General features: G+C 45.9%; 1 protein-coding gene across 4 annotated transcripts in view; it reads right to left on the bottom strand.

Moving 5' to 3' along the window:
• NETO1 (neuropilin and tolloid like 1) overlaps window positions 1-23,807 on the bottom strand; it is a 75,485-nt gene that overhangs the window by 6,122 nt on the left and 45,556 nt on the right. For all 4 annotated transcript variants that reach the window (XM_036010146.1, XM_036010148.1, XM_036010147.1 and 1 more), the window contains 3 exons: window positions 20,006-20,047; window positions 19,762-19,889; window positions 12,288-12,516 (listed from right to left, as the gene is read on the bottom strand). In XM_036010146.1, coding sequence (XP_035866039.1) covers window positions 12,288-12,516; window positions 19,762-19,889; window positions 20,006-20,047 — 399 coding nt within the window. The remainder of the gene's footprint in view (window positions 1-12,287; window positions 12,517-19,761; window positions 19,890-20,005; window positions 20,048-23,807) is intronic.

The raw sequence follows: 23,807 nt of genomic DNA, 5'->3' as shown, positions 1-23,807 counted from the left end.
GTCTTTCTCTCTCTCTCTCTCTCTCTCTCTTTCTCCCTCCATTCTCTCTCTTAAAATAAATAAATAAAATCTTTAAAAAAAAACACTAATGAAAAAGTTCGGTCTTAGACCAAACCCTGTAATACTATTTAAGCATTTGGGAAAAAAACACACAAAACAACAAAAAACAAAACAAAGGGGCTTATGCAAATTCAGAACAGGAGAAAACTTGTCCTGATCAGCCTAAGAAAAAGGTGGGTTATCCCCATCGACTTTCAACATATACAGGTAGAGGCAGTGGCAGAGGCGGAGATACATGTGACATGAGTCTACACGGCACGGATTTCACACATGCCAGTAACTCTGGTCCACGATTCCCAGGTCACAGCGTGCAACTCCAACAAGATGCACATGAGCATGAGAAATTGGGCTGCATAAACATGATGAGTAGTGAAAGGCTTAATGTAGGAAAGAAAGTGTTAGACCTGACACCAACCCTCGGAGAAACGCATTCGTTTCGTTGCCAGAGCACCGGGATTCTTAGAAGAAGCCGTTCCCCGGGCAGTACCACATTAGGGATTCCAGTGTGGAGGCAGAGCTTTGGAGCTAACTTTGGTTTCGACCTTTGTGATCGCCTGCAGGCCTGGTACAATGCAATCTTGGGGTTTAGCGTTTTCAATAATGTTTCTGTGGCCCTTGCAAGACGAGGCATTCTAGAAATACTAGGTACAACACCTATCTGATACAACACATAACTTAAGAGTGGGCAATCAGTCAGCAAAGCTTTGTTAATGATCAGCATTATCCAAACACTTGAGTCACGGTATAGTGAATTTTGCACCTTCACACTACATATTGCAGATACTTTAGAAAGTTACCATGTTTAAATGTACGCTGACTTTTGAACTGCATGGGTCCAAATATGCATGCTCTTTTTTCAATAACTACGGTAAATGTATTTTCCTTATGATTTTTTAAACATTTTCCTTTCTCTAGCTTACTTTATGAGAGGAACCAAGTATATAATGCACACAGCATAGAAAGCTGTGTTCATCACTGTTCATGACCTCAGTGGGGCTCCCAGCCGAGGGCAATTACCCCGGGGCAGGCAAACCGGGGAAGGGGGAGGGTGGTGGGCACACACCCCATGTTCTACTTACTACATAAATCAAAATGATCAGGAAAAACCTTGCATAATGCAAATTAGTATAGTTTAGCACCCTTAGAGGAGTTCTTAAAAGAGAAACAAAACCCAAACACTCAAGTCTTGAAAAATCAAACAGCAAAGCAAAGACCTGGCCAGCAAAGTGAACCCAGGCCCTCTCCCCTGGCCCTTCCCAGAAGAATGAAGTTTCTTCTTCCTCTCACCTGGTTGGACTTTAGGTCCCTGGTTAAAGAGTAAAAAGACGTAACAGTCATTTTGAAAAAGAAAAAAGGATTAAACAGTAGAGAATGTTCAATAGTCGTCTGGAAATGTTTGCTGCTTAACATTTTATTGGACTAGCGGATCATTAGCCTTTTACGATGTAAAATTTCATGATCCAGGATATCACCGCCCAAATCTGCCTGTTCCTAAGAAACTGCATTTGAATTTCTGTAGTCAGCCATCCTGACTACTGCAGAACTCGTGCAGTCTGTTTAGTGGGGGATGGTTGTTGTTAAAATGTGCCCAAGTTTGCTGCATCAGATCGATTAGGGTGGCTGAGAAACGCTTAGTAAAAGTATCTACAAGACACATTACCTAATACGTTGTGGTCGCTTTGAGAGTACAGTTATCCACCAAGTAAAGAACACCTTTAAAAGAGCATAAATACTTATTGGCCTTCCAGAATGAGTTGGACACATTGTTATAATTACTACTAAACAGAATGGGTTGGTTTATAAACATGAATACATAAAAATGACTTTTTGTTTTGCAACCGAGCGAAATACAATCGTGTGTTGGTAAGGGTACTGAGATTTGAATTCCAAATTCTCCAAGTGTGACTTCGTTCCAGACTCTGCTGTTCTGTAGTTGTGACAATGTCTCACAAACGGCCAGTGTCCTGCATCGGTTCCTAAGTGGTGGTGGTCAGATGGGAAGGCGGCAGGTGAGCTGGGACCATCGACAAGGGACATCCTGACCCACCTCCTTACCCCCAGGGACCACGCAGGTGTGCCGGTCCACTGGGGCCATCCCAGGCACCATTCCCCGTTTCCTCCCTACCTTTGCTAATCTGTTTCGAGCTGCTGTGCAAACAACAGTAACACCGACAAACGAGCAAATCTTGCCCAGGCTAAGACACAAACGTGCGAAGACTCACGCTCCTTGAACAAAAGCCAGTTTCATTTCACAGACACCAGAAAGAAAATCTACTGGACTCTGAATGTTCCTGCTTCTGCCTGAATGTTTACCTCCTATGAATCCAGATAGGCAATGGATTATGAGAGTCTCATTTCTATCTTGCGCTAAAAAAAAAAAACAAGGCGTCCGGGCTTCCCAAGCAAGCCGAGTTCTCATTGGTCCATCCAAAAGGTCGGTGCCCACGCCCCTCAGCCAGCACCCTCCAGGAGGCTCCACGCCCACACGGTCCCTGTCCCCCATCTGTCCTCGAACGCCCCTTCCGCACTCGGCTACCCAGTCCTGTCAGACCTCTGTCACCAACACGGCTTTGACATATTCCAGTCTAACAGACAAGCATCTTCCCCTCCGACCCTCTGTAATTTTTCAAAGCATTCAACACTTAATACATGCTCACCATCTTCCTCACAAGTTCTCTGAGGCTAGAGGCAGGATGTTTTAAAATTTGCATTTTAAGCCCTGGCTGGTGCAGCTCAGTGGATTGAGCGTGGGCTGTGAACCAAAAGTGTCGCAGGTTCAATTCCCAGTCAGGGTACATGCCTGGGTTGCAGGCCATGGCCCCCAGCAACCGCACATGGATGTTTCTCTCTCTCTCTCTTTCTCCCTCTCTTCCCTCTCTAAAATAAATAAAATCTTTTAAAAAAATAAAATAAAATAAAATGTGCATTTTTAAAAACTGTTGCATGGCTTCACATTTTCAGGCTTGTCGCGACTGTTCACTGACCGTTTGCGCTGACGAATACCACGGAGAAGAGTTAAACTCCGCCCCGCCGCACACCTGAGTGTCCCCCGAGCACTGAGCACCCTGACTGGCGTGATCCGGGTGGAGAAGGGACCTTCCAAACACAGCGCCAACCGAGATCTTCTCGGAGGCCACACTGCAGCCTCGTGTCTCCGCTCTCTCACTGCTGCTGGAAGCACGCGCTCCACCATTTTGCCCAGGACGAATTCGACTTAGAAACTCAGGACGCAGAGGTCAAAAGCTATTGCCTCTTTAGAACCAGCCCCCTTAGTTCCTAAGGTTACGTGGGAGAAACTCGGAGTTAAGGTTTACCTGCAATAAAATGGCAGCCAGGTTTACTAGTAACGCAAAGGGAGCAATACTCAAAATCCAGAGTAACACACAGGCAGTTTCCATGATCATTGCTTTCTCTAGGATTTTCTTTTTTTTTTAATTCTCACACGTTCCCACTCTTACCACGAGGTGGCAGCATGCACCATGTTTTGGGGAAATAGTGGTTCACTCTTCACTCCATCAGGATGATTAAACCATAAATGCATATAAACGATGTTCATATCTCTATATTCCCGATTCTTAAGAACTAAGGGCTTTAGCAGGAGATAACCAAAAGAATTTTGAGCATATCTGAATCAGGTTAGGGAGCACAAGAGTAAGAAAGGCAGCCGCAACACTCAACACAAAGAAGTTTTATTTAAAACTTCAGTAAAGAATCACACAACCTGTATGCTATGATGTTAGAGGTTTAATCGTGATGGATCATCACTTTTCAGCATCATGTCATGTGGTTATAAGTGTTCCAATTGTGTAAGTACAATAAAAGGCTTTTGATTTATAATTGTCATTTTAATGCTAAAGGTGCTAATGCTTATTCTAGTCATCATTTTCCTCTCTCCATTTCATTTTAAATCCAGCAATCTATTAAATTCTATCCAGAAAATATTAAAACGAAATGAAAATAAAATGGCAGATTTATCTCTGAGATATTGATTGTTGAAATTCCTGTGCTCTGTGGTTAATAAAACTGTCATTGGTAGATTAGCTCAAAGCCAAAGAACAGAGTCTTCACCAGGAAAATCTGGAACTAGAAGTGATGCCTGAGCCTGTTTTCCTTTAAAAATCGGTGCATCATCTAAACACCAGCTGAGGGCTTTGCCTGCAGCCCCCCAGCCCATCCTGAATCTCCTCTCCACACGCTTTCTCCTTGCCTCTTGCTTTCCTCAAAACCTTCTCTTTTCACTTCTTCAACTCAGATTTGTGAAAAGTTCACCCTCAGCCCTGGCTGGTGTAGCTCAGTGGATTGAGCATGGGCTGCGAACCAAAGTGTCGCAGGTTCGATTCCCAGTCAGGGCACATGCCTGGGTTGCAGGCCATGGCCCCCAGCAACCGCACATTGATGTCTGTCTGTCTGTCTCTGTCTCTCTCGCTCTCCCTTCCCTCTCTAAAAATAAATAAATCTAAAAAAAAAAAAAGTTCACCCTTGTCTGTGCTGACCTGTGTGTATACAACCTTTCATACAATCCACACTCACATGTGTGTGTGTAAATGCACACAAGACTCACACATACTCACAAATGTGTGTGTAATGCACACAGGGCCCACACACTCATATACACACTCACACACGTATGCATGTGTAAACGCACACACAAGACTCACAATCACATATGTGCGTGCATTTGTAAATGCATATAGGATCACTTGTACACACATGTGTCTAAATGCACACAGGCTCACACTTATATGCACATTTGCATGCATTTGTGCATGTGTAAGTGCACATGGTCTCACACCCATATACACACATGTATGAATGTCTAAATGCACACAGGCTCACACTCACATATACACTCACACATGTATGTGTGAATGCACACACAGCCTCACACACACATATGTTCGATCTCCTACATCTGCTCATTTCTATTCCTCATTCCCAATCTTAAACGACAAAGGAAGGGGTCAGAGGAGCGTGGGGAGAGCAGCCCTGGGGAACATTCCCAAGTCTTGCTTCATTTCTTGACTTCGACTCCTATCAGCTTTGAAGACTTTGATTTATTAAAACTTTCTGATACTCCAGGCACCATAGCATCCATCACTCTCTTAGCCTAAGAGACAAGATGGGAGCAAAGCTTAAAATTATCGTAAGTGTGTATAGCTTGCTGCTAAGCATCCTTTTTAGCAGTAGTATTCTAATCACCAAAATAGAAAGTGTGAAAAACTGATATTCAGCCATCGGAAATAACCCCAAAATAAATGTTTTGCTTTGTTCTTCCCAAAAATAAATGGAAAAATTTCCCCTGCCCTCTACTTTAAACTCAAAATGGCCTCTGGGCTATGTAATAAGAAGAAATGACATTTTACTTGAAAAACGACAGCCAGATTTGAGGCCAGAAATAGATCTGTGCATCTCCTCTTCATCTCCTCTATCATCTTCATATTTTTTTTTTGAAAAAATCAATACCTGCCTCTAAAACTCTCTGTTCCAATGTGACTTGCTTATCGGTCAAAATACCCAGTATTATCGGGTAAGGTATATTTCCATCTCTCTTTTTAATATAAGAAATTCTATTCACAAATTTCAATTTAACACTACTCACATTAGATACCCCCCCCCATATTTCTGCTAAAATTGTGTATTCATACTGTGGCAAGAAAAAGTCATACTAAGAAAAGAGCAACATCTTCATGAGAAAATTATGTCCCATAGGTAGAGCCCACTTCCTTCCTGACACAGGGCATGAACCACATCACGATTAAACCGTTCCTATTTGAGTGCAAGAAATCATTGCACATTTTATACTATGATTATGTCTGCCTTGGGTCAGCTGCACGATTTATTCCTTGTGCGCAACTGGACGTGACTGGGCTCACAATGAGGAGGAGAATGTATCTCTTTGGGGTCTGTACTCTGATTATCATCGGAACTTGCTTTGTTTTCCTGTCTGGTGGACACATATCTTCGACAGTTGTTAGTGCAGACACACTGTTCTGCTAAAGGTACTATATTTGGTTTCATTGTTGAGTGTGCCAACTCCCCGAAGGAGGACTCGCAGTAAATAAAGATGAGAGCCCGGCATAAACAGACCACCCTCGGACTTGGAGTTCTGCAAGTTCAAAGACTGACAGTTCAGAATAATTGTCTTCTATCTTCTTACAACAAATGTACACTGCCTATTTTTGGCAACAGACATAAAGTACAGAGGCTATAAAAGCCAAAATCCAAAAGATCAATATAAATGATGCCCAAGAATCCCACCAAATATTACAAGGAATGAACTGCCTCCAATCTGCTGCCTAGGCCCCCTGGCAGACCCCTGCTTTACTGAAGATAATTTTGATCTCAAAAGTTCAGTGAGCCCTAGCTGGGTAGCTCAGGGGGAGAGTGTTGTCCTGATAGGCCAAGGTGATGGGTTTGATCCCTAGTCAGGGCGCATATGAGAATCAACCAATGAATGAACAGTTAAGTAGAACAACAAATCTGTCTTTCAGTTTCTTTCTCACATCAATCAATCAATAATTTCTTTAAAAGTTCAGTGAAAACGTTGCAAACTTTCCTAAGACATTCTAAATACACGTAGCAGCCAAAATTATTTAAATCAAGATGACTGTTTTAGTCTAAAAAAAAACCATACTTGACAAAATTGAGTTTAAATCCAAACTATTCCCCTAATCTACACACCCATATGCATAAAATCCTTCAGTGACTGGAGTTAAATGATCAAGGCAGCGATAAGTGTCCAACAAAAACTAACCTTGTATGTTTGAGGTGTTTTTGACAGGTAATATCTTGCGATCCCTTTGGACCAATTGAATGTTCAGAAGGCAGGAAGGACTGGAGGGAGGGAGGCAAGGAGGGAGGGGAGCCCCTGGCAGGTTACATGATTTTATGTCCTTTTCTTTTGTTCTAAAGCCGTACCACCTCCGAAGGCAGGAAGCACTCCCTACAGAAGTGTCCGTGTGCTGCCACACCGCGAACAGACAGACGGGAGCCCCACCTCCCGGCCGGGCACTTTCCTACAGACACACCCACCTGACCCTCACCGCTGCCCCGGGCCACGCCCCCATTCTCTGGAAAAGGGCTGGAGGCTTCAAGTCAAGGTGTTACGTGCAGAGAAAGTGGCAGGATTAATGGGCTGATAGCAAACGTGTACTCTTATACACCTTTTCATGCCATTGCAGATGTTTTAAAAATAATTTTTCCAAGGGACTGACTTGTCACATACATAGATGGACATTTGGACTGTCTATCACATGAAATGAACGTCCTAGTTTTCTACTGTTGATTGACACACGATTGCAAACGTACTGGCTTAAAACAATGCCCATTTCTCACCTCACGGTTACGCAAGTCAGAAGCCTGGGGTGGGGGAGTCCTGTCTCTGGAGCCTCGGGAGGGGAAAACCAAGGGAGCATTGGCAGCAAAGAGCCCTGGACCGGGTCCTTATCTGGATCCTGGAGGCATCTTCCAAGCTCATCCAGGCTGTTGAAAGAATTCACTCCCTTGGGGGTGTAGGACTGAGGTTCCTGCCTTCTTGCTGGCTGTCCACTGGGGACATTCTCAGCTCCTAAAGGACACCCACAATGCCCTGCCCGGTGACCCTCTTTACAACATGGTGGTGTGGTCCCTTAAGGCCAAAAGGAGTATTTGCTACAGCGAAGAATTCTGACTTCCTCCATCCTGACCTTTATTTACACCTTTTAAAAGGGCATAAACATTATTACCAATATTTTTGTGTATGGTTAGACCAACCAGGAAAGTCTCCTTTTTGAGTCACTCAAAATCAAGTGACTAGGGGTGTTAACTACTTGTACATCCGCCCTTTTGCCTTATAGTGAGCGTAACAGGACCATGGAGCCACACCCCATGACAGTCACGGATTTGTCTTGCACACACAGGGAGGGGCATAATTAAGGCTTGTACGCTGGGAGTAAAAATACCGGGGTCATCACAAATCTCTGCCTGTCACCGTCCGTCTGCTGGCCCCCCTTGCTCTCTCTGCCTCACAGGTGCAAGATGCACTCACGCTTTCCCAGGGCTCAGAAGAGTGTCACCTCATTACAGCATCAACCCGAAGTCCCCAATCTCCTCTGAAGTCAAACCAGATCAAAGCCCAAACCGCCACCACCTCCATCACCCAAATATGGGGAAAGTGAACCTCCTGAGAGCAGACCTTGAAGGAGCCTCCGCGTCAGCCCCTGGAGGGTGGTTGCTCCCCATGCATGCATGCAGTCATGAAACCAAAGAGACAGGCCATGTGTCCCACTGCTCCCAGCACGCAAAGGCGGGACAGGCAACAGAAAGCAGGCGCAGGGACTCTGGCTCACGAGTAAAGAGAACGGAGAACATGCAGGAGTCACTGGCCCACAACCATTTCGAAACGCAGCAGGGGGAACTGCTGGATTTTCCCTGGTTGTGCTGCAGGTTCTAGGACTTGACCCTCTGAAGCCGTGGGTGGCTTTGCCCTCCAGGCCCCTGCATCTGCTCTCAGAGCTGTCCTGGAAAGGTAACAGGTGTCTGTGGCTGAGCAGCTGTACCAGACTGCTCCACACCACGAGGATTCAGGGTTTCTGACAGCCTCTCCGTACTGGGTGCCCTCTGCCCCTTTCCATCCGAGCTCACGGTGTTTCTGCTGAAATAATTTTCTCAAGAACCTCCTGGGCCTTGCTTGAAATGCACTAGGTTTTGCTGGCGTACACGAAAGTCCCGCCCATAAATCTGTCTGAGATCCCTCTCTCTCTCTCTCTCTCTCTCCTTGGCCCCTGCTGTGATGGCTGAGGCTCATTGCCTTTAATTCTCCAGGAAGCCCGCTACTCTGAGAGCAGACCAGTTAGGGATCATTTCAGCGTCTCAAAAGGACCTATGAGTCACTGACACTGTGATCTTCGGGTGCTCCTGATGGTTAAGCAAAGGTTGGGTGGTTACAACATTCAATACATTCTAGTCTTCATTTCAGGATACATTTACACATTAAATAAGTTATCTCTGTTAAAGAATATACATCAAATTTAAGATGTAAAAACGGGGCCCTGGCCGGCGTAGCTCAGTGGATTGAGCACGGGCTGGGAACCAAAGTGTCGCAGGTTCGATTCCCAGCCAGGGTACATGCCTGGGTTGCAGGCCATGACCCCCAGCAACCGCACATTGATGTTTCTCTCTCTCTCTCTATCTCCTTCCTTTCCCTCTCTAAAAATAAATAAATAAATAAAATCTTTTTAAAAAATGGGGAGGTCTCTTTTGGGGTGCCCCTATGTGTGCCCACCTCCACTGGACACATACGAAAACCAAACCATGTAGGCAGAGAGACGCGGAATGACCTTGTCTCAGTCAAAGCTCAGTGTGACTGTGTGAGACACCCGCCGAGAATGCCTGTGTAACGTTCACCGTGCAGAGGGGAGCAGTCAGCGTCCGCTGTGCAGGAATGTAAACAGCAGGGCGTGCCCTTCCTATGGAGGGAGAGCGCCCTGCTTCTTCTGGTTAGTCACTGAAAGGTCCACCGGCTTGAGTGACGTCTGCAGACCAGTTACTTGTGGGCACGGGAACTTGTACGTCTTCCCTCAAATAGAAATGTTCCCCAATGGTATATGCACAGTGTGATATCACTCACCATTTCTTATATAAGAAACAAATGTAAAGAACCACAGATCTTCATCAGTCTTAGAGTTGGAAGGGACCTCAAAGGTGAGCCAGCCCTTTCCCCAGTCCAAGAAACTTCCCTACACTGTTCCCAGCAGATGATAATCAGATCGAATCGCCCCCATAGCCTCTATCAGAATGCATTCAGTTTTGGAATGATCACAGCTCCTATGAGATAGACACTATTTTTATTCATAAACTGGATTCAAATATTCTCTTATAATGAATTTAACAAACATTCATTTTACCATTCAGATATTAATGCATGTCCCCCGATACAAGTCTAAGATAGTTACTACATTTTGAACAAAAAAAATTCTCTGAGGAAAACATTCCTTCTCCTTTTGGCCCTTTCTCATGGTTGCGGATGCTCCTGCATCCTGGCCAGCCTCTTCACACAGTTCCCCTCCTCCTCCTCCTCCTCCTCCTCCTCATCAGTATCAGCCGGGAAGGAGCAGCTACCCAGCCTGCATCTGGGCCGGTACGGCTTCCCATAGGACTCTCCTTTCTGAGCTGTTTATTGCCCTTCTGTGATATAAGCTAATACTGCGTAAGATTTTTTTCTCAATTATGTAAAATGGCTTACATTGGGTTTGATGAAGTAAACACTTAGGGGGTCCTAGGAGTCGGGGTTCCCCTACACTATTTCCATTTACTTGATATTTGAATTGTAAGAGTATAACTTTTCATTGCACTCTACTGTAGCGTACGGTGTAGCTTTGACAACTATTTCAGACTTGTTTGATATTTTTAAAACTTGGTATCATCTAAAATATTAGTGAGCCCTTCTATATTTGTCATTTAGACTGGATATGAGTTCTCAACATATTAATGTCTAAGAGTAAAAAGAATATGAAATACACGTGAACGCCTTATCGCAGGCACATCTGTGGGGGATGGTAGAGCAATCAGCAGGAAAAGCACCAAATGTGCTGTGATAGCCTGAATGTCTTCATATTCTGCTCCAGAAAATGACAAGAACGTTTTTGATTTTTGGCCAAATACCTTGCTGAAGTAAAAATGAACTACTTCTAACATTTTGATCAACTCATGACATGAATACATAGATAGCAGCCCACTGTTAACTCTGCAATAATCCCGAGTAAGGTAGTTAACACTCTCTCTGGTGGCATCAAGATTTAGAAAGACGGAGTGACATTCAGGACATCTGGTGTTCCAGAATTCTCCAACTGGGTAACGAGAGAGCAACTGGAGACCCAAACTGTTTATTCACTACATGAAAGAACTGTCTGATAGATTTAGCATTCACGAATTTAAAAATATTAGCTGCTGTGCCTATCACTGAGAAACTCTTGAGATTTCAGATGTACTTAAAAATGTATAGCTTCAGATTACAAGGTGCCAATTTGATAAAGGTAAATTTCTCAGGTTTTCTATTTCTATACATGTATTAAATATAAATTATTCATGGTTTTTAAAGAACATTCTAAATATGTATCTACTAATATGACGCATTATTTGTTAGAAAAGAATTTTCTAAAATCGCTGTGTTTTGTGCCTATGTCTGGGTATCACCCATTGTGCCATTTTAAATATATCCTGAAACTTTTTTCTATATATGTCCTCCCTTTCCCAGCCATTCTCTCTCTTTGCCTACTCTCATGGAAACTACAAGAGAAGCGTACTGAAGAGAAGCAACCCAATGTTCCTCTGCAGGTTGTTCATATCTGTCCTCACACATCACCAGAAACTGCCGTATCCGTTCTGTAAGCGTTGTAAGAGTTCAGCCCAAGAGAGAGAACTCATCATGTCCCAGCTGAGCGGTGGGGACTGTTTCAAGCAGGACTATGAGTAGTCAGAAATTCAATATGGAACTCTGTCTGGACCCAGCTATTCCACCTCCGGGAACATATCCGAAGAATCCCGAAACACCAATATAAAAAGAACTTATGCCCCATGTTCATAGCAGTGCCAGTCACCATAGCCACGCACTGGAAGCAGCCCAAGTGCCAATGAGCAGATGAGTGGATAAAAGGGCTGTGGCACATTTATACGATGGAATACTATGCAGCAGTAAAAAGGGAACTCCTCCCTTTTGGGACAGCATGGGTGGACCCAGAAACTAGTATGCTAAGTGAAATAAGCCAGGCAGAGAAAGACAAATACCACGTGATCCCATGTGTATGTGGGATCTAATGATCAAAATAAACTAACGAAGGTAGAAACAGAAGCACGTTGGAAGACTGACAGCAGCCAGAGGAGGGGCGGGGCTTGGGGTGCACTGGACGAAGGATGGTGAAGAGATTAAGGAAAGCACATCAGTGGTGACCCAGGGACGGACAAGGAGGTGGGGACTGATTTAGGGAGGGGACAGTGTGGGCCTGAGTGGAGGGGGGGCTAGGGAGAGAAAGCGGGAATGTAGTGGCATACACAATACACCATAAAAATAGAAACACACAGAATGTTCTAGGTAGCTCTCTGCCGTCACTGGTCCCAGTGAGGGCAGGGGATGCCCCGTGATGCAGGGCACAGCCTGTGCTGCCCGAACCGCCAGGAGGAAACAACTCGGGCACCCGTGGGGCTGGCCCGGCCCTGCCCTCAAAGGCCCCGCAGCCCGAAGGGAGGCTTACGTTCTTGAAAGGACGTGAAGAGCATCTGGAAGCGGCTGTTGCGGCTGCCCTCGTCGGCCCACAGGCGGATCACGCCCAGGCCCGTGCGCAGCATGACGTCATTGGCCACCGTGCTGCAGAACTTGGCCTTCAGGTCCTGCACCGCGCTGCTGCCGTCGTACACGGCCACGAAGTTCCTCTTGCACTCGTTGGAGTTCTGCATCTCGTAGTCCAGGAACCGCAAGTAGATCTGCAACAAGCAAGGGGGCGATCATTTCCCAGGAGCGAAAGAAGAAAGCTCCGTCAGTGCCGGAAGTCCCTCCTGCTCAGCCTCACAAGCCCGTCCTGATTGCAATCAACCTTATTATTGTCCCCCGGGGATGGAGAGAAGGAAGGACGGATGAGCAGGCTCACATTGTGGGGAACGTTCTCTCAGATGTTATTATCCTTTCTTTATGTAAATGTACCAGTTTCCACGGCTGAGTATTTTTACCCAAATGGTCCTATTTCTCCTCCTAACTTATCTGGAATGAGTTATGAGTTTTCCTCGTTCTGCTGTTTTATTTGGGTCAGCACAAACGTGTGAGAGATGGTCCTGACACAGTCCTGTTAAACACATTGTGTGACCTCCACTTCCGGAAATGCACGGGAGAAATAATTTGTGTTGGCACCAAAGGGAAGCAGAAGGGTATCAAAGGGTGGCTGCTAACCGGACTTGGATGAAGTTGTTTCACATAACTAGACTGCTTCGCTTTTGAGATAGACTATATTTTTAAAAAATAAAAGGCAGCTAACCTGCTATTATTTTCACCATAATATAGTCAAGCCACTTAGCTAAGTCCACATAAATACCAATCGCATCAACATTCAATGAGTAAAACCTATTGTACAAACGACTTTATAGATTATTTTTAAAGATTCCAACAACTCTATAAAGTTTTATTGTCGTAGTCAAATGAAAAACTCAATGTAAATTTGACATCAGACATGAGGCCCCCCTAACCCCTGACCCATAACCCTTCCACTCTGTCACACTGCTTCACGATTCTTCTTATCACCCACAGTTCAGATTTGACCGTGTGTCAATGTGCATTAAAAATGACAAGCACTTAATTCAACCAAAGGTAAGTTTAAAAAGAAGTCATCTGTCCCTTTTCCCACTGATACAGCAATATCTAGGCCATGGCCTCTTCCTCCGACTCAGACCAGATTCGGGGCTCTCTGAGGCCACGGTGGCCAACACAGAATGAGGCCCGGGGTGACCACGGGTGTCCGCTGAGTCACGGCACAACGACGGATGTCAGACTGCGAGCGGTGAGGACTCAGGTGCCACCAGAAGGCCGTCTGGGCAGGTTCTGGGATCCAGAAGGTGTCTCCTAAGCCTTTTACTTTTTTTAAAACAGGAATGCCTATCAGCTATTTCCTCTTAAATGCCCTTGTATGAATGCATCTCCTATAAACTGAAGACATGCATTCAATGAAAAATTAAACTGTTGTATCACCCCACATTCCTGTCTTTCTTATTTATTTTATTATCTGTGAACCTCATAAGACAAACGTTTCCCAGGTCCAGTGTGCCTGCCCCTGCATTAAAAAGTATTATTATTTCAGTTGAAAGAAATTTCTCCCCCCCCCAACCCATGTTCTCACTGGATGGGGCACTAGTTCTTGGGAGTTTCACCCCCAGGCTCGTGGCTTTCCATCCCCACCGACACTTCGGTGGCATTCCAAGTTCCCCAAATGTCCTGGGTGTCTTTCCAGTTCACTCCCAATGCCTGTCCCAGTCAAAGTTATATGAATATTTCTAAAAAGCAAACCTAATAACCATACTCAAATCTTGAACTGGCTTCCAAATCGTTATAATGAAAAAACTTCAAACACCACAAACTGGCAAAATTTCCTTCCTCTTATCTCTGGACATCACACAATGATTTTTATGTACATAAATCAGTTCTCCATGAAGTAGGCATCTCCCATTCTCTAACTACCAACTTCTTAAGAAGTTTCAAGGTCTAGTTCAATGGCTGATTGGAAACTCTGTCTTCTTTATTGATTGCATTTGTTCAACACCAACCACATACTTATAGGACACCTATCTACCTGCCATTGTTTCAAGTGCTATACATAGCGATAGTTACATAGAATAAATGACATTTTTATTATTTGTATGCAATGATTTTTCAAAACAATGTATTTATAACCCTTAACTATAACATAAAAGCAAAAGACAATATGTTGCAGAATTACACAGAATACTTATCATAACCATTTCAAAATGAAAAAGGAAAGAGGTTCAGACAGACAAAGTCACTTTCTCAGAGTGACACAGCCCCTAAGATCGGCACCGACTCAGATCATCATGAAAAGTCCGCCCCTCGGTATCACACTGCTCGGCCTCACGTGCACTTGTAACACATTCTCCCCGGCTTCTATGCCACACAGAACGTTAGAATCGTAAAGTGAACGCGCTGCGACAAAATTAATAAGGGAGCAAAGCCATCTCCCTTTTCCTAACGGGGCCAGGAAACGAGTTGACGATCGAGATATAAATGAGATTCCTGGAAAATAAATGTGTCGCTCTGCAATAAATGTTCTCCAAAGATGAAGCGACTGATTGCAGAGAAGGCTACGGCTGTGGCTAGAGAGGCCATTTGCATACCTGGCCCGTGCTTTCTCGCTTGGCAGTCCCAGAGGGGGTCCGCGGTCTCCCCGAAGGGAGCGGATTTGCGTCCTTACGTGAACTGCACAGCTGAGGTCTGAGTGTTCTCCGCACTGAACGGCCCTTTGGATTCGGCAGGACACTAGTTACAGAGGAAGCGAGCAAGGGGCAGGGCCTAGATTTTACTGTTCACTTCTGAAGTATTCAATGACTTTTTACCTTCTTCTTTCTCATCATCCAAGGAAAGGAATAAAGCACACCCGTGGGTATTTAGCTTTCCCGGGTGCAGGGCTGTCCCTGCAAATGCCAGAAAAGTGACCCAGCTTCGGCACGCTTGCTCTGGTGGTAGTCTCACAGAAGCACCCCCCATCCCCCCGCATTTGTGACTTCAGTAGCATCTCGGCAGCGTGAGGCTTGTGCCATAAGGCCGCTGTGGGGAAGGAGGCCTTCTGGCCACGTGTTTACTTAAGGGGGGAAATGGCAGAAAGCGCTTCAGTCTCTCTGCGGAAGAAGAGAGAAAAGGGGCCGCAGAACCCTCTATCACTCCCCTGAAATGGCCCGATTGCCATCTCCCCTCACGGGATCATTCGGATGCATTCTTCTTTCTAATCAATCACGAAGTTTGAGCTGACAGAATGATTTATTAAACAGGACTTGGGAAGCTTCGGAAGATACGAGCAATTTCTAGTAATATCTGTCTTCCAATCGCACTAATAAGGGGAGGAGGGTGCTGTTGCATACTCACAGCAAGGCACTCGAGCTAACAACGTACTAAGTGATATATTTACAGACATTCAGGAGCGACCATGCAACCTGGTGCCTCCCTTCACGTCACGATGATGCGTAGAAAGCAGACCCTGTGTGGAACGGTTCTCGCCACGATAAGTACACATGAGGTGCACCACAGTCCGAGGTTTCAAAACTTTACACTTGGGTCAACAGAGCCACACCCTAAACATGGGGGAGCCCAGGGCTCGCACGGCTGCTGTCTGACGTGTGACTGGACATGCCAGGTCTTGTTGCTTTAGGTGGGACGCCCTGTGAATCTGGAAGGCAGCTGCACCCCGAAGAAAACCAGGACAGCCTCTTCCTTTCTGGGGTGTTGAAAAAAGTGCACACCCTACAGCAAATCCCGACATAACAACGTTAAGATGACTTTCTGATAGACAGACAAGTATCCAATATTTCAGAAGTCCATCCGAGTAGCCCTCCAAAATCGGCCAGTACAAAACGGAGATATCATTGAAAAACAGAGTTGAACTGTAACGTGTTCATTGGTAGTTACCTTGCCAGTTAAATTTGTCACTTTGTTTACCTGATTTTTTTCTTATTTCTTTTTCAAGACAATAAGGGCAAACACAATCTTCAGAACCTTAAAACGTACCATTGTAATCAATTATAGTTACTACCCCTTTGTCTATTGCATTAGTTTTCTCCTTGCTCCGTGACAAATTACCGCAAGCTGAGCGGCTTGAAACCATACCCATTTATCATCTCTGTGGGCTGGAAATACCCACAGCCTGCCCCGGGTGTAGCTATGCGACAGAAAACCCAGGTCTCTGAAACCTCTGTTTTCCTGGTGACTGTTTACCAGGGCTTGTTTGCAGGTCCTGGAAAAAACAGCCTTCATTCTTTGGACTCTCTGGCTTCCCCTTTGCCCACAGCCAGAGAAAACGCTGAGTTTTTACCAAAAAAAAAAAAAAAAAAAAAAAAGCTCATGTGATTAGATTAGGCTCACCTGGATGAACTCTCTTTTAATTAACTCAGAGTGAACTGATTGGGAACCTTAATTGCATCAGCAAAATCCCTTTTGCCAGGAACTTAACATAATCAACTGTGTGATATTTATCTTAGACACAGTCCTAAGGTCTGGGCTGGAAATCTTAGGGGTCATCTTTAAGATTCTGCCCACAACAGTGAAGCTCAACATATAATGAACTTCATTTTGAAATATAGTAACACGACTTCACTTTGAAATACTGGCTTATTATATATGTTTTAATTGGATCCTAATTTTATTCAAAACATTTTCTAAATAAGTAACAACATATTCACAATGTATTTCAAGCTTTAAATGATGCTTGATTACTAAAAGCTAGAGTTTTATTCTCCCAAGACCTAAAGTCATTAAATTAGCTACACTTGTGCATTTATATAAGTGTTTGGTGTATCTATTTTCCTGGCTTAACAAATCTGAAAATGTCCCCAAACTGTGGTTTTGTGACATCACCCTGGACTGAGTCAGGGGATAAGATCTTGCTTCGTCACTGTCCCTAACCAAGTATCTGGGCAACCCTTTATTACAGACTCATCAAGTTTCGGTCTTGAAAGGGGTTTAATATTATCTATGCCAAAAATTTACTTGGCTTTTTAATTACTATACAAAATCCCTGCCAGACTCTTCTTGGATTCCTGCTGCGGAATTGCATTTGATCTTTGGGCAGCTCGATTTTATTCAAACAAAACCCGAAAACCTTATCTATATTGAATCAAAAGCTATATTGCTCTGGTTTCGAGCATTCAAGTAAATTGCAGTGCTTAAAACCAGGCGGATTTCGCCGTATCCTTTTCTTCCTGGGTCCTATCACAGCCCTTCAACCGTGTGAGGATCAATGCCGTGTCCATTTCTCCAGATGTGCGTCGGCTCCTTTTCCCCATGACACTTCTCTGAATGACGGAGGCTTTTCTTGGCACCGACAAATAAGCCCCACTTTGTGGAATTAACATCCAGGCAGTGACCATGATGTGGTCACCCAACATGCACGTCTGGACCAGACCCAGAACTGGACAGCATGCGATCCTTCCACCCTCCTTGCCCTGGAATCTGTGCGAACCCCCAAGACTTGCTCGCAGGGGCACGCCCCCACACCCCCCTGCTAACCCACATAACACTCTACCAGCCTAAGTCAGCTCACCCATCTGTCCAGTGAGCTGACGAGCAATGGATTTCCAAAGCTCTTCCTGCCTCTGGCGTTCGCGACTCTAAAAAACTGGATTGCATGGGGTCGTCTATATTACTACTCTCACCCTAAGCAGATATCAGATATTGTAGGTGCTACTGGTGAAGAGGCCGGCTAGCAATCGGTACTTGCCTTAAATGACCCCGATAAGCATGAGGCTTCCGTCAGCCACCACCATGCACATTTTCACCGGGAGCCAGTTCTGGTTTGTTGGTTCGTGCTCCGATCCAACCTGCGCTCCGCCCAGCTGTCCTCCCAAGCCGCGGGGAGCTGCGCCGAAACAGCAGGCCCGCATGGGCAGGCGGCTCAGGTCTCGCTTTCCGCCAGCTACTCAGAGCCACTTCCCACCCTCAGACCTTTCCTTTCACAGAGGACGCCTGTCACAACGGGGCCATCTCTGCCCAGCCCCTGCAGGCGGCTTCCCCTTTGAGTCTCAGAATGCCCGCTTCTGTAACAGGCAGGTACACGGGGCACGGCTGTTTCATTTCTGTACAAAAGACAATCTACTAATGAGCTGGCAGACACCGTGTGTGTTTACACTCCCATAAAAACCTGCTCTGTGATAGTGGCGGTGACAGAGATGCTGCCTGTGACACTTAGGTGGGACTCATATGTGTCCAGCGGAAAAAGCATTCTAAAAGCCTTTCATTCATAGAGTTTAAGGAAAATGAGGAGCACTTGCCTGTTGTGAAAAAGCAAAAGAAAGAACAATCTCCCTGGCTGGCCTAGCTCAGTGGACTGAGCTCGGGTTGCGAATCAAAGTGTCGCAGGTTCGATTCCCAGTCAGGGCACATGCCTGGGTTGCAGGCCACGACTGCCAGCAACCACACACTGATGTTTCTCTCTCTCTCTTTCTCCCTCCCTTCCCTCTCTAAAAATAAATAAATAAAATCTTTAAAAAAAAAAGAACAATCTAGCTCCCTTAGAATTGATGGGGTGAGTTGAGTGTTATGGTTGGTACCAACAGCCTTTGATTTTTTTTAAAGGAGAAATTACTGCCTTGCATTGAGATACAATTAATTTTTTCAAAGACTTGCTCAGACTCGAGGTGACTGCAAGGGACAAGCCCAGAATGGGGGCCATGTCGCTGAATCTTCCCATGGGAAGTTCGGGGACAGTGTGCCGCGCTTCCAAATTGTATGCAGACCCCAGGCAAACATATTTGTGAAGAAAGACAAAAACATTTCCCGAAACACCAACGTCCTCAAAGGGGACTCCTACCTGCCCTCGTCCTGAATGCCCAGCCACCGCATTCCGTTGTACCTATCAGTGCCTTTGCCTCATCCATCCACCAGCGTAACCAGCCGCACCCCCCGGGGTGTCCGCCGGCCTTCCCGGGGCTCTGCTGCTCCCCGTGCCGACCCCTCTGTCCTTACTGCCCAGGGAGAAGGACCTTCCAGAATCCGATCATGTCACTGTCCTGCCACACACACTTCCACGTGCCACTAATACTCCCCTGGGTGCTGTTGCCCCCTGGCACCCAGCCTCCTCACGGGTTTGTTGAATGTGCCCGAGATGTGTTGTTTTGCAAGCCCTGGTCCGTTTATTTCCTCAATGCGATTCCAGGCTGAGAAGCATCAGTGCAATTATAATACTTAGAACCACCACTGAAGGACAACAGTTCAACCCGTTTTTTCCGGAGGACTGGAATTACAGAAGAGGCTCTTGTCCAGGTTACCCTGTGATCTCCGGCAGCACCCCCTCGTTACGTGTGACGTGAAGGTGACCCGGGACAGGAGAAGATGAGGTGCATTTCAGAATCCACATACAACGACAGCTTCTGGTGGCCCTGAGCCCGTCCAGTTTGCTGCAAGCTGTGCATGCTATGACGCTCCCTAGGCGGGCTGTCTGGTCTGGGTGTGACCTTTAGACTGACCTTGGATCGCGGAGGCGCCCGGATGTACCACTTGCAGTCCACGGCCTCGCTGGCGGAAGCTTTGCCCTCCTTCACGATCTGCACGGACTCCACAATTCCTTCGGGGCCACCCGTCTCAAACTCGCACGCTGGACAACAGGATGCCAGACAAACACAAAAACGGGGCTTGAATCACACACCGAAAGTACATTTCGCAGCAGAAAACAAAGACCTCCGAACACGATTCAATATCTGTTTTACCGACCTGGTAATGGTTTCAAAACGCCAAGGTCCTTAAAGTCAGGATCTTAAAAATTGAGAAAAAGACAATTAATCTTATTCTGCATTTATTAGTTACAATGATGTTGAGTAAGATACCGTTAAATGATTCAGGAATCTGACTGAAAATCCACATTAGGGGAACGTAAATGCTTAAATAAAAACTCCCTGACAATACTAAGATGGAAACGCTAACTTACATAACATTTTGTTATCACTACAGTTTCTATCAATACAGAATAAGCCGTTTTTTAAAACCATCCAATGCCAAGTCTTTTCCCTAATCATCAAATGTGAATCTTACTCATTATGTCTAACTCTGTAACTGGACCACAGATGACTTTCTAAAATATCTCCATAGATAGGTCAGGGTTTGGACAAACCTTCCATCTGTTCTAGATGCAACTCTTTTGTCTGATTTAGCAGATTCTGTAAATTGTTGAAAGATCATTTTCAACCGAAATACTGGAAGCACGAAGTTCAGATGTGACACCTAAGGCTTCTCTCCCTTGGCAGACCGCACAATCGTCTCCTCATCAAATCGTCCCCCTGACTTTTCCTTTCAAGGTCCCCAGAATTCTGTGTCCACCCAGCACCCCCCCCAGCACCCCCCCACCCCCAGCTTCTCCACCTGCGCCGGGCTCGGGTATCGGCCCGTCTGCTCTGCACATAAGTGTGTTGCAGAAACTTGACTTCTCGTGAGCCTCGGAACAGCCCTCGCCGTTAGAAGCCGGCGTGGGGGCCGCTCCCTTCCATTTCCCGGGACGGATTTTGAGGGAGGCGTGCAGCCCACGTGCTCGAAGGCTCGGCCTGTTGGAGGGCTCAGGGCATGTCCCGTTTGTCCTGGGCGCTCTTGCGGGATCACCACGTGCAGTGGCCTCGTGACGGTGACAGGTGAACTCTGACGACGAGCAGAATGGGAACCTGGGGCTGAGTGAGTCCTTACCTATGTCGCCGGGAAATGGTAGCAACGGACTCTGCAGTTGCTCCCCTCTGGAGTTTTTTTTTTTTGCTTTTGGGACAACACACGTCTTTCTAGCCTCAGGGAATGTGAATTGGATTTTCTTTTATTTATGGGTGAAGGCTTCAAAGGTTATAATTTATCTTGGAGGCACACGGTATCCAATTTCAAAGGTGATTATGAAATTTAATTTTATTTTACTACTATGGTATTCATTATACAGTTAAAGTCTTATGAAGTTAGGAATACAGGGTGGGGTGAAAGTAGGTTTACAGCTGTGAGTCCACGAACACAGAGTTTATTCTTGTGGTGCTTGCTCAGTCTTGTACGACTTTCCACACGAACAACTGTGAGCCTACTCTTGCACCCACCCTGCATGTTTCAAGGCACTGCTCAGCCGTGGCCCAGGGCTGAGGTATGAGAGGAGGGTGCTCTTTCTGGAGGGAACCAGCTCTGGAGATTAAGATGGTGGCTGCGTGGATGTCCGTGGGCCGTAAGAGTGCTGCTTCGCGTGTCTGCGAGCTCGGATGCCCCGAACGCGTGGCCGCAGACTGGCCGTCCTCGTCCTAGGCCATTGTCTGTGGGTCTGTCCAACGGGGACACGCACTGGCCGGCGGACACGGGGCAGCCTGCGCAGCCATCCGTGCGCTCACATCGCCTGCTGTCCAGACGCGGTTTTACCGTACAGGGCGCTGTTAGAAAGTGGTCTTACGGTTTGCATCAAGATACAAATTCCTTTGCAAACTCTTTTTAAAACAGTTCTTCTGTCTTTTTTTGGGGGGGGGGGGATAAATACCTGTATGCAATTTCCACGAAAGAAGCAGAAACAAGAGCAACACAGCTCCCTAGGAGTGGGACGCCCTCCCCTGCCCCGCACCATCTGAAGCAACAGACGTGTGTGCATTCTTTCAGGAGACGTGTGTTTAGTTCCTGCTGTGCCCAAGGGAGGAAACCACGTTGTACCGAGTCACTCAGATCGGTCGCCACCACTGGCAGCCGCGTGGTGCTGAAAAGGCCATCCACATCTTTCCTTATTTTCACATCCAGCTTGTCCACCTTGGCTATCCGGGTTCTCTGTTACTCATTACAGCTTTTCTTACTGCTCTAAATAATGCTTGCTAATAGACATGGCCATTAGTCACTGTCTCCTTTGCAATCAGAATGTTTCAGCCTCGCTCGCCGTCGTTGTGGAAATGTAGCCGGTATTCTGTTTTCGAGCTGGACACTGACCTGCGTCATTTTTATAACTCACGCCGGACAAGGTAGAGAGAAAGGCCAGCTCTGGCCACCAAAAATGTATCTTTGTCTTTGTAGTAATGGTGAGAGCACTGATAGTTTAACAAAAAAACTTTAGGGAAGAAATGTTCCTGCAACTCCATTTGAATTAGCCACCAGTCTAATCACCATCACCACGATAAAGGGTCCGTTAAGGTCTGCGGAAACACACCGAAATCAACAACACCGTGATTTTTTAAAACGGCCTACACTGAACTTAAGGACACTCAGATCGATTCATCACCCCAGGGTGTTCAAGGTCAATGCCAAACTATTATGCAGAAGCACAGTGATGTTCACAGAGTTCGTCCTCTTCTACTCCAGAACCCCTCCCCGCCACCAAATCTGCCACACTAAGCAACCTGAATGCATGAACAAAAAATCCAAATCGAATCATGATACTCACCTGGTGTTCCATTCCTTTGGAACAAAACCAACGCCCTTTGTCACGGACCATAACGCCCTGTGCGCTCTCGCCCGACCACCTGCTCCCTGCGCCCCACCCCCCCACCCCCTCTGCTCTCTCCCCTCTAGCCACCCCGCCCTTTCTCTTTCTGCCGCAGCGCAGGCCGCTCCCATTCTGCGCACTTTGAACTTATTAGACTCTTGACTGTCCGCGATATCGTTCCGCCAGGCCCTCGCGCAGCCGGATCTGCCTCATTCTTCAGTTCTGGGGTCACGTATTACATTCTCAGACACGTCTTCCTGGGTGGCCCTCTCCACAGAGGGGTCTGTGACCCCTCTGCTGTGACCACAGTTGACGATTATTTTGCTGCTCATTTACGTTTTGATTGATGGTGTCCTCCCGCCAGACTAACAGACTCCCTTTCTCCGCCACCCTTACACTGTCTGCCTCTAACGTTGTACAGAGGGATGAACCTGAGTATTTCAAAAAGGTCACCTACTTGCGGAAAGGAGAAATCTATCTAGTCCAGACAAAATGGGAAAGGGGAGAAACAAAAAAATGACCAATGCTCTTATTCCTTCTGCTCTATAGATGTGAATAAGTTGCCTTACTGTGACTTAGGCACAGAAAAAAAAAGATTTTCTAGTAATTTTATCGTGACGGTTTGATTGCAACATTATTTTGAGACAGATCTTGAAGCATCTTGAGTATTTTAAATGTAGGTGTAATTAACTCTTTACAAGCTAAACACCCCGTGTTGCTGCCCCAGCCGATACGAGAAGTGCCCATTAAGATGCTTCTGCAGTTTTTTCCCTGCCGGTTTGAAGCTCTAACAAATGTGTCTTTTTGAATTTTAAAGAGCTCATTATATCCGTGTTTGAAAAGTTCAGTTCTTTTTCCGTAAAGATTGATCTCAAAATGAGGCTACAATCGAACTAGAGCTGGTGTGATAACACCATTCAAAAATGTTCTGTTGCGTAACACACATTAAGTTAAATGTTAACATCCATGAAGCCCGGAGAAGAATAGATGTTATTATACTTTCGTTTCTTATTTAGAATCGTGTCATTTTCTTTGAAGTAGCTGCTTCACTTCCATGAGTCAGAGGACTCTGCTATGCCAGTTTCTTTTCAGCCTTTTTAGATG

This window comes from Phyllostomus discolor, chromosome 9, assembly GCF_004126475.2.
Source record: "Phyllostomus discolor isolate MPI-MPIP mPhyDis1 chromosome 9, mPhyDis1.pri.v3, whole genome shotgun sequence".
NCBI lineage: Eukaryota > Metazoa > Chordata > Mammalia > Chiroptera > Phyllostomidae > Phyllostomus > Phyllostomus discolor.
Note: the sequence above shows the minus strand (reverse complement) of the source record. Positions and strands in the feature narration are given on the sequence as shown.